This window comes from Saccostrea cucullata, unplaced genomic scaffold (assembly GCF_032062105.1).
Source record: "Saccostrea cucullata isolate Sc308-1 unplaced genomic scaffold, CSIRO_AGI_Scuc_v1 ctg3229, whole genome shotgun sequence".
Taxonomy (NCBI): Eukaryota; Metazoa; Mollusca; class Bivalvia; order Ostreida; family Ostreidae; genus Saccostrea; species Saccostrea cuccullata.
The window spans coordinates 127,216-138,517 of record NW_026925664.1 but is presented as its reverse complement, the minus strand read 5'-3'; the positions used below and the strand labels follow the sequence as shown (position 1 = coordinate 138,517).

Sequence of the window (11,302 nt, the reverse complement as noted above, 5' to 3'; positions counted from 1 at the left end):
AGAGTATTTCTAATTTAAAGAAAATAAATAAATAAATTATAATAAAATAAATAGCATATTTTTATGCATTAATAATATAAACTTGTTAAGAAAAAAAAATTATTAAAGCTTGAAAAATCACACATATCGTTTAATGTCACAATGAAAACAGAAGGCATCTTCACTATTTCGTTACCAATTTTGTTTTTTTTTTTCATATGTGGTATCGTAGATATCTATTGGATTTTTAATCATCAATATGAATAGAGCCATTCTGGACATGGCCAATCCTCTTAACGCTTGCAGCAGGTATGCATTCTGTCGGAACCAATATAATCTCTTCAAATCTTAATGAGTTTTTTCTTGATCTTTCACTCATGAGGCGTGTTTCTCGGACGCTTGTGTCAGTGAGATCTATTTCCTCTAAATCGCTTCCCATGAGGGTGCGGTCAATTCGCACAATGTGCCTTAACTCGTGACGCAAGCTTCTCCGGATCATTCCGGCAAATAGCCTGATCTTGTCTAACGATTTAGAGCAGGAAATGAACTTTGACCTTATATTGCTACTAGAACCACTACGAACATGGTCTTCAAGGCTTGTACTGGAATGTCTATTTTTGGGGAAGATTCCATAATTATAAGTTTCTTCAGGTCGAAGTAACCTGTACAAATATTTTTCGGAATCGTCCTTATCTTTAGGGTCATTCCTGTCTTTAGTGCCATCATCATTTTTCTCCAAAGACCCACTGACCTCCTCCTTTCTTTCTGAGTGGTCGAGACTTTCAGGGGCTGGTCCGTTTTCTTCAATAACTATTTCTTTGACAATCAACGTTGATTCGCTTACATTTGTATCGCCATCTTTTTCAATATAAATGTCGTAATTTTTAGAAGACTCTTTTTCGCTCAGTATTTCTGAATCAAATGAGCCTTCATTGCATTTGGAGACTTGGCTGGCATCTCCTTGATTACTTACATATTCGTTCTCTTTGTTTTCTGGTACTTGCAGTTGTATTGAAATAGTAGTTTCTGGTTTGGAGACCATAGCACTTGAATTCTCATCCCAAAAGGAAATTGGGCTTGATTCTCTTGAGAGATTTTCAAACTGCTTTTCTATGTATTTTGGCGATTGTGCTTGATTTTTATTTTCATTTTCGAAGTTTTTTGTGCTGCTTACTTCAATTGGTATATAGGTTTTTTTGGAATCCTCTGCATGTTCAATGCAATTTCCATCTTTATCTTCTTTGACATCTATTAAGTTTGTCGAAGAAGTAGTTTCGGATCCAAAGGTTAATATTTCTACAGGATTAAATAATATTTCTTTACCGTGACTGGACTCGTCAACAGATTCATCTATTTCTCTAAAACAATCAGAATCCAAGTCGTCCTTATTTCCTCTTGCTTGCTGATCGTCATTTTCGGACTCGATTTTGATTGGCTGGGTTTCGAATACTTGTTGTTCGAGAGAAATTTCCTTTCCATGATAAATTGGAGGTTGTAGTGAACCATTCAGATCTGTGTCAGATTGAAGCTTCAGTTTCTTTGCTTCAAATTCACGTTCCTCATTGCAAGACCCTGTTGTTTAAATCATTTATTTAAATATCTAGACATTTCAAAGTACAAAAGAGATAAGAAAACTATATTTTTTTGAAATTGTAATTTAATGTTCTTTCAAGTACATCACAATGTCAAGAAAGATCGAAAAATTGCAATATACCGTTTCATAAATCGTATGTTTCAGAATAACCCCAACTTTATTGAGTCATACCTCAATATATTAAGTCTCCATGGTCTCATGTTACTTCCTCAAAAATCATTCGTATTATCTAATTTAATTTATATCATCCAAACAATATTATTCCTTAACTATATTTTTATTCATATACATACGCTTGCGTTTGTTCACCGCCGATTGTTGAGTGTCAAAATCCATATTGAGTCTTATGGTATCTGAAACATTGAAATAAAACAAATTCAAGGAGGACTCACATACCCAGTAATTTGTTATTAACACTCGTCGATTAAATTATTAGGTCTGAAGGCAGGATTTCTTGTATTTATGATAAAAACATGTTACTTTACCTGATGTAAAATTTGGCATTCAATAGTTCTTGCTCAAATAACTAGTGCAGTGTAGCAAGTTATGTTAATAATATTGGTAGATTTTATATGGCGGCTTCAGAGTTTTATTGCGTGGCAAAAGAGAGGAAATTCATATTTAAGATGAGTATTTAATTTAAATTCGTTACATAAGGTTTGAACAAATACCAATACCAGATGAAAAGAACCATTAACGGCTTAATAATCAAAATTATTTAAGGTATTTTTAATGTGCTTTTTTGTATTTATATTGCAATTATGCAAACATAACGAATAAAAGTATAAGCAGCATACAACAAAACCGCGAAAAAGGAAACTTTTAGCCCTCTTGATATACGTAACGTCCTAAAATTGAATTTCAATTATTTGAAATTAAAATTTTTGACATTTAATACAGATCGATATTTTATTAAATACAATTCATGTATTTATCACACAGCTTTCCTGAAGATGAAAACAAATTTTATCCAAGAGAAGGAATGTTAGGATTGTTCTTAAAAAATGTAAAAAAAAAAAAAAAAAAAAAAAATTATACTCGGTTACTCATATAAATTTACAACAATAAGTGCAAGGATTGACATTAAATTCACATATTAACTACCGGTATATCTCTACTTTTTTGTATTGATATAGCACTTTCACATGTACATTTATGGTAATTTCATCATAATATTGTATACACGTACATCAGATCTACTCACAATACTTAATTATACTTATAAAATGTGAAAAGTTGTTTTTAAGAGAAAAGACCAAAAAAGGGGGGTCAGCAAGAAAAAACAATTCTTTTATTACAGATAATAACACAAAGAATATATAAAATCTCTCATATAAGTTACATGGTATATATATACATGTATATGTAACTCTATTGCTTACAATACATCACAAATATTTTGCCAATGCCTTTCATATTCCTCATATCTACAACTCTTCATTAGTATACATTTTTCAATGAATATCTCTACTTTTTAATTAATTTTTCCATCTTTCTAAAATTTGTAATTAATTGTAAAAGATAGTGATGGAGTACCTACCTGTAAAGATGACGCGGTCTCTTCTAATTTTACCTAGATTTTATCTGATTAACAAATGTTTATATGGGATGATTTCAGTTACAAAGAAATTGAAGTGAAAGTACAGGTTAGAATACAGGAAACTGATTTCAGAAAGTACCCAGTGTTTAAAGGACAACCTTATGAAAAGATTGCATTTAAATCAATAGAATGGGCGTTTTTAAAAATACTTATTCGATTCCGTGATGTAAGTAGTATTGTAAAGGTCTGAAATTTGACAGAAGAGGAAAAATAGCACATTATGTGTAAGAAGTGTACGTAGGATGTAATTTTAATATTGTGAAAAAAATACAGATCACAATCCTATCAAAAGATAAAAAATGCACGTATCTCCTTATCTACATGTTTGTTATCTTGATATAACAGCCTTTTAAAAACCGTTGGAGATTTAAATATAACTTCGGGATTTTTCAAACCTATTAATAGATTTCCTTTAACAAGACGATTTAAAATATCTTACTTCTGAGAAAAAGTCCGTTGGATAACCATTATTTTAAATAACCCAATCTTAATAATTTTACTGCATTAGAAGAGGTTACCTTTTTCAATACCAACAAGCAATTAATCTACTGTATATTGACTAAAATATCAGCTCGTTTAGAAGGGAATTTATCAAGATTATTTAAAACAAATAAATACGAAAAAAGGGTTTTTTATGACGTTCCAATTAAAGTTTACAGCAAGGACAAATCAATACTTTCTACATGAAAATGAATGGGATTTTTGAAATATTGCTAATTAATCAATACCGTCGTCATATTTTGATAAGTGGATGACCCCGTTTTGAAAGTTCTTTATTTCTGATTGTAAACGACAAGAAAAATGGCCTTAGTTATTATATATATTTACATATATAAATGAACCTGTGTAAAGACGCAGGATGTTATATTGTGTTTCTCACTTTGAACGGCACTTTAAGGACAGATTATACAAACTAAAAATGGATGCCTATTTTGGTTTATACTTTTTTGGCCTAATTTCATTAAAATTGATGCAAATAATAAATTTCTAACAATAAAAAAGTAAAAATGTCGCGGTGAAACCAATTCATTTTACTCTTCCAAACATTTCTCAAGTAGTTATTTTCAAATTTTTGACTTTGACAAAAGTTTGTTTGTATCATCTGTCCTTAATCAAGTCATAAAACAGAGAATTCAAAACTTTAGTGAATTTACAAATCTTCGGAACAGATAAGTAATTTTGACAAAACGTTGTTTTTCGGGTCATCTTTACGGAGAAGAAGACATAGTATATTTTGTATGTTTATAGCGTACTCTAATTGACGACCCAGATACATATAATTTTTTAATACTAGTATTGGAAGCGATACCCATCGTATAGAAATTATAAAACAGAAGGTACACAGCCAAAAAATTATTCCAAAAATAGGAATTCTAATTACACTTACAGTTTATTATAATTACATGTTATTTAAAAGGAGAGGAAAACCAGATGACGCTCTGTAAAACAAAAGTAGAGGAATCATTTTGGACAATTTTACGTTACTTTAAATGATATTTCTATCATATGCTTATATTTTTTTTATCGGAAAGTTTTTCAACATTTATCATTTATAATTTTTAAAAAATATCTTGAAAGTAAAATGATATTTTGTATACGTTGATATTAAATTAAAAAGTAAATTCTTAAAAAGCAAATATATGATGAAGATAATAGTATAGTGATATTTCTCATTTTTATTGTGTATCCTTTTTGGAATGGAGCTTGTCCGTAAACATTTGAACCAAGGAACAGTATTATTGACTTTTACTTCATATTTATAATCATATATATATATTGGTTAATAATGTATTATCTCATTATTTGGAAACTGATTTCATATACTGTATACAGGGAAATTTTTGTCCCTGTATTATTTTCGCCCCTTTCACCCTTGTCACAAGTAGGTAAATTTAAAGGAGGGCGAATAAGAAGAGCACAATATAAATTTTAAAATAGAACTTTGACTGCGCGGATTTGAAAGGAACAAACTTTTTAGCATTTAAAAAAGGGCGAAAATATCACTATATACAACATTTCTTTTCCCTTTTAATTTTGTTTTTCATATTTGAAGTTCAATCGACATAAAAAATTACTTTGAGAAGTAGGGAAAATCCGAATTTTATTGACAAGATTACAGACCATATCTTATGCAAATAATGTTTTTGAAATTTTTTTTGCGATAATTTTCTTAAATCTAAATAAATAAATAAACTAAAATTGTATAAAGACAAGTTTTTCAAAGATATAAGACAGCCACTCATGCCTAAATCAAGATTAAATGAAAATTGCATTGCAGTATATAACAAACCGAAATCAGATTAAATTCTATTCTTCCAATCAATTACACCTTTTGATGAATTTACAAAACGGTAAGTTAAAGAAAAAAGATGAAAATATGAACCTCTAAAACATCAGAGGTCGGATGAGGTGCCATTAAGTAGTGAACATCCCCTGCTGACCGGTCACACCCGCCGTGTGCTCCTTGTCATGATCGGGAAATAAAAGAAAAATCTCGTAAATTCAGTGTATAAATAATGGACTAACAATAAATATGAAAAACGCCATGCAGTCAGCATTTAACTCAATTATAAATTGTATTTGCTGACAAGGTTGTATCGACCAAAGAACGTACGAAATTATGACTTTAAAAACGACTGAAAAAAACGAATAAAAAGAAAAGAAAGAAAGAAATAAGTACACAAATACATGCAAATATGTCGCATAAGAAATCCAATATACATGTAAATATTTGAAATATTAATTGGTCTTCATTATTAAACACTGGATGAACATGTCTGGTGAATATATCATCCTCAAACAAAGTTGGTCTATGTCTATATACATCTTCTTCGTTTTGGTAATTTATTGACGAATCCCCTCCATGATCAAATAAAGCTCCGATGTCCCTATCACTTATCCTTGACGACCTTGACCCTTCGTGGCGCCTCCGAGCGTGACTTGCATCTAATGGGGCCCATCCATAGTCATCTGATTTGTTTACCCAACTGACAAGCCCTTTTTCTACGACGAACTCTTCATCATCTGACCCTTTTTTGTATAAAATTGAAATTTATCTATAATATATTAATTTATAAAAATTAGATTTAGATCATTTCCATCAAGATATTGAAGATAGTGGTGAAAATGTACAATGCAATTGAGCATTAGTCAGATTTATTTTTTCTAAATATGAAATATAAGATTGGATGAACCATTTTATCACATAATGCACTAACAGTGAAATTAAAATAAATTGAAATGAATAAGACATCGATCGTCATTTGTTTTTTTTGAAAATTCTTTTGAAAATTAAACAAACGTTACACATTTTTAAAAAAAAAAAATGCAAACCTTTGCTTTGATTCTCGAAGGTTTTGAGAGAAACAGAATCCATTCTGTTGTTTGTTGCACCTGAAATATTTAAATAAAAAACAAAGACCTAACATATTTTTCCTTCTAAACGAAATGTCACAAATTTATTGTTTTAAACATATCACATCTCTGTCGGCTATATTTTTATCTCAAGAAGAGATAGGACTTAATGTCAGGTTATATGGTCTAAGCCTTGCGTTTAATTAATGAAATAAATTAATTATTTGTTTTAGAAACCAGTGTCTATATATTTCTCAATTTTTTGTCGACTGCTTCAGGAGTTTTCTTTTCATTCTTATGTTGTGTTTATTATAGAAAAGTAGAAATAATAATACTTTATCAGTCAAATATTGGACAAAGAGTACATATGATGAAAAATATCGGAATCTGCTTTATTTAAATACACCAGAGAGAGAGAGAGAGAGAGAGAGAGAGAGAGAGAGAGAGAGAGAGAGAGAGAGAGAGACTTTACCTGTTATGAAGACACAGCCTCTAGTAGATATACGATTTTATCTGTTTCACAACTGTTTATATAGGGCATGCTCAGTTACAAAGAAAATAGAATGAAAGTATATGATGAAAACAGGAAGTATATTTTTCAAAAAGTATATATCTGTTCATCTACAATTAATAAAAGATACTGCTTGATTTCCGTTGTAAGGTATTATAAACCACCCATGAAATCTGTTTTTACTAATTCCTTATAGGCATTCTATGAACATTTTATCATCGGAAAAAAATACTTATCGGTTCAATGTTTCTCATTTGACCCAGTTTAATCCGGGTTCCATTTCTGCTTTTTTTTTTATTGTAAAACATGAAATAAATATTTTCGCTTACATGTAAGAGTGTTAAAAAAGAAAATGAAGCCTCTAATAATCTCAGAGATTTTATTTTTCCACAATATTTAAGAATTGAAAATAAGAAATATATACAACAGAGTTTGACACATCTCTTACGTAGGTATTTTCAAAAAAGATGCTGATAGTACATGTATCTAATTAATCTAACAGTTAAACATTATAATAAACACTATGACCTCAATTTCTTTTCTCGTCAAATTTACTTTCTGACATATATGGAGAAATATCCCCGAATTCCTTAACTCCGTCACCTTTGCGTTACGAAGAACACCTTTGCGTTACTGTACAAATTACTTTTGAAAATGTTTAAATTGTTTACTACACATATAAAGAAATAAACTTATAATTGCTTTTTTGTAATTTTTACAACTTTTCTTATTTATGGAGAAATATCCCCATGTACCCAAAATCCGTCACCCATGTAAGTGGAAAACTAAAATCTCATAAGAACCCCATACAATATTGCACCGTATAAACTAAAGTTTTCTTCCAAGTTTAATTTTTATAACATTATATTAAATTTATAAACACAAAATTGTTTTAAAAGACATGAAGTAGCATCACCAATGGAGCTAATATATGTTTCTCCTAATACTTTTTAGTCTCTAAATACGCTGTATCCATTTTCATTATAGAACAAAAATCAGTGCTTATATCTGAGTATTCATACTAAAATCATCATTCCACCATTTAAAAAATCAACCACATCTTTCAAAGGGCATTTATGTACTTTACGAATAAAAAAAGGAATGTTGTCAAATTGATGTTAGATGATTTGAGAATTACAACTTGTATAGATGTTGTCAAATGTTTATTGATTTAGAAATCAGCGAGGCATTTTAGTAATGCTTTCTCGTTTTATACACTGAACTCAATATTCAAAACAAGTGGAAAGTAGTTATTCATGTAAACTAAAGTCTCTGGTAATATAACATTGAAAGACAACTGTTTAGAGAATAAAAACTAAAATATACTTAGTATTGGACTATTGGTATCTGTAAACTTTGATTTAGATTAAGACTAGGTTCATATATCTGCCATTTTTAATTTATGATTTGTCTAGGCTGGATTACATTTAAAAAAAAACATCATGAAACCTTAAACATAACACTGCAAGGCACGAAAAATCCTACTTTGTAAATAAATTTGAACTTTCGTTTTCCAATTAAAGAAAGTTTTATTCTTACGATAATAAAGGATTCAGAGAACCGACAACCTCCTTTCAGAATATGAGTCAGATATTAATTCACGTTTTCTCCATTTACATGTAATGTGATCTACGTTATTTGACATCGATAATACCCTTACTTAAATACATGCAGTGATATTGATTTGTAATTGATTTCCAGAAATAGAGCACAGATAATGTTGTGTATAATACAAACCGAAAGTAAAATATAACTTAGATTTTTTTCTGGTCGTTTAAGAAACAGGTACAAGAAGGTAGTGTTTTATTACATATTTGAAAAGATCAAAATATACTAATTGTCAGATAAAAAAGATAAGTTTTTCACCATAACGAAGCATGTATATAATTTTAATTTTAGTGATTATCAATCAAAGTAATGTGTTCGTCCATGTCTCAAAGCTCTTCTCAGATTGACAACATTAAATGTTTTGAGTCCTTTGCTCTCTCCATATATTGCATAGTGAAAACAGAAGAAAAAAACAAACGAACTATCATAAAAAAAACCCACGAAAATAAAAATTAAAAAATCAAAACACCACTTCAAACATTGGTCAATAGATTAGTTCTCTCTCCATATATTAAAGAAACTGAACAGAAAAAATAAGCATGAAGTCATTTATTTTTCAGAAGTGTGGTTAATGACTCTAATAGTATATCGGGATGTTTCACTACCTCGCCTATCAGATGTAATATACGTGGGACTTTAATTGTTATCATGTAGGGACCCCTACACAGGTGAGAATGTGAAGAGAAGTGACGGACACTATTGAGGCAGTTAATAAACGCAAACGAGTGTTCATCATGAGAGGATTTGATAGAATACAGAGTGGGAGTCAACGTGAGGAATTCAGACTGAAGACTTCAGATGAAGATTGGATGTTCTGGCCTCCAGACCACAGGGTGATATATGATGTCTCTCAGATCAATCTCTATCGTATTCCACGAAACACCGTGATTCTAATGGAGTGTGGTGATGTACCACCGGGGTTTACCAGACTTAAGGGTCATAAAACCTCTGCTCACTCATAGATTTTTTTCTCTAGCTTTTATGATTTTCCAAAGCAAATGTATAAGCTGAATAAAATACAAACAATTATAGCATGGCTTGCGGGGCAAAATTTGACAAAAAAGGCATTTAAACTTGACAAATTTATAAAGGAATAATAGACATTTGTGTCATATGAGTATCAATGAACCTAAACCTAATGAGTCAATCAAAAAGGGCAAAAATAATTTCCTCCTATATAGTAATAAATAACAATGTATATATCTCAATACAATTTTCAGAGAAAACCATTTTAGATTCTTATATACCTGTGATGCTCCAACTGCTGTCCCTCATGGGCCCTATTGTACCTTTTCCTTATTCCAAGATAAAGAGGCAGACAGTGCATTTTGGTTCCAGTCAGATCACTGGCCTACGTCAGCGTTACCATGGATATAGAGATGTCGTGAGCGGGGCTGGCCAGATCAGAATGTTATTTCAAATATATTGAGCGGAGGATTTCATGTTGCTCCGATCGGAAGTACACCTAAAAATGAACTAGAAAGGAGAATCTCATTCTCTCGAGCAGAACAAATACTCGTTAATTCAATGAATCATTGTCAGTTTTTGTGTTATGGTCTCTTCAAAATCTTTCTGAAAGATGTAATTAATTTTCAGCTAAATGCACCCATTCTCTGCTCATACTTCATTAAAACTATTGTCTTTTGGGTCATACAGACCAATGCTTCTTGCCTTAAACACCTGATAATTTATTATCGTGTACCTGGAAAAGCTTTAAATTATTGATTTACAAGGTTTATGCATGTACTGGGGGATGTCCAAACCTTTTTATTCCACAAAACAACATGTTTAGAGTGAAAGTCACTGGTTCTGCACAAACCTCATTGTTTAGTCAGTTGTATGATTTGTATAGTAAGGGGATATATCATGTCTACAACTGAGTGAAACAATCCGACATTTCCTTGGTTTTGCAATATTAAACAGAACAGTAAGAATTCATACATACAAGAACAGTATTATGTCTACCACTGAATTGGATGTAAGCTTTTTTAAAGAATTAAATACATTTAATTAAAACATTTATTGTATTGAGGATTTTGCAGTTTACATAAAACAAATACAAAGTATGAGAAGGAAAAGGCTTACATCGTATGAGACAGTTTCTTTACAATGTATCACATTAGAAGTGTAACGAAATACTGCTATGTACTTATAGAGTAGACTTAATGAAAATAAAACTCAGAATAAGGTTTGCTATAAGTCAAAAGTAGCTACATTGCTAAAACAGTCTTGTAAGTTTGGATTTTTATCTGATACTCTGTATCTTGCTATGTACTTCTACAGAACACGTAGATATGAAGACTCACTCAGATGTTTACATAAAGCACAGGAGATATTTTCATTGCCGTATGTTATGTATTGGAATCAAGTTAATGTAGATATATATAGTTACTATATGGAAAGGAACATCCTGGACACTAAGATGAGGAGAGCAATATTTCAAGATGTTAGGCTAATTCATAACTACTGTTAAATAGATGAATTAGTGTTAGAGCAGGAGATCATTAAGAATCATCGTTTCCTGTATTATTTATCCCGCCTCTAGTGATGTTACACATGTTTATACTGAATCACCACTGACTGGGTAACACAGTGACGTCACAACAATCTATACAGGATCTACAGAATATGCTGCTCTATGATGACGAATTTTATG

General features: G+C 30.6%; 1 protein-coding gene across 1 annotated transcript; it reads right to left on the bottom strand.

Moving 5' to 3' along the window:
- LOC134269540 (myb-like protein X) lies at nt 1-1,956 on the bottom strand. Its single transcript, XM_062751742.1, has 2 exons — nt 1,867-1,956; nt 1-1,551 (listed from the first exon to the last, which is right to left on the bottom strand). The coding sequence occupies exons 1-2, from the start codon at nt 1,907-1,909 to the stop codon at nt 227-229; spliced, it is 1,368 nt and encodes a 455-aa protein (XP_062607726.1). The 5' UTR covers nt 1,910-1,956; the 3' UTR covers nt 1-226.
- Between the last annotated feature and the right edge of the window lie 9,346 nt (nt 1,957-11,302).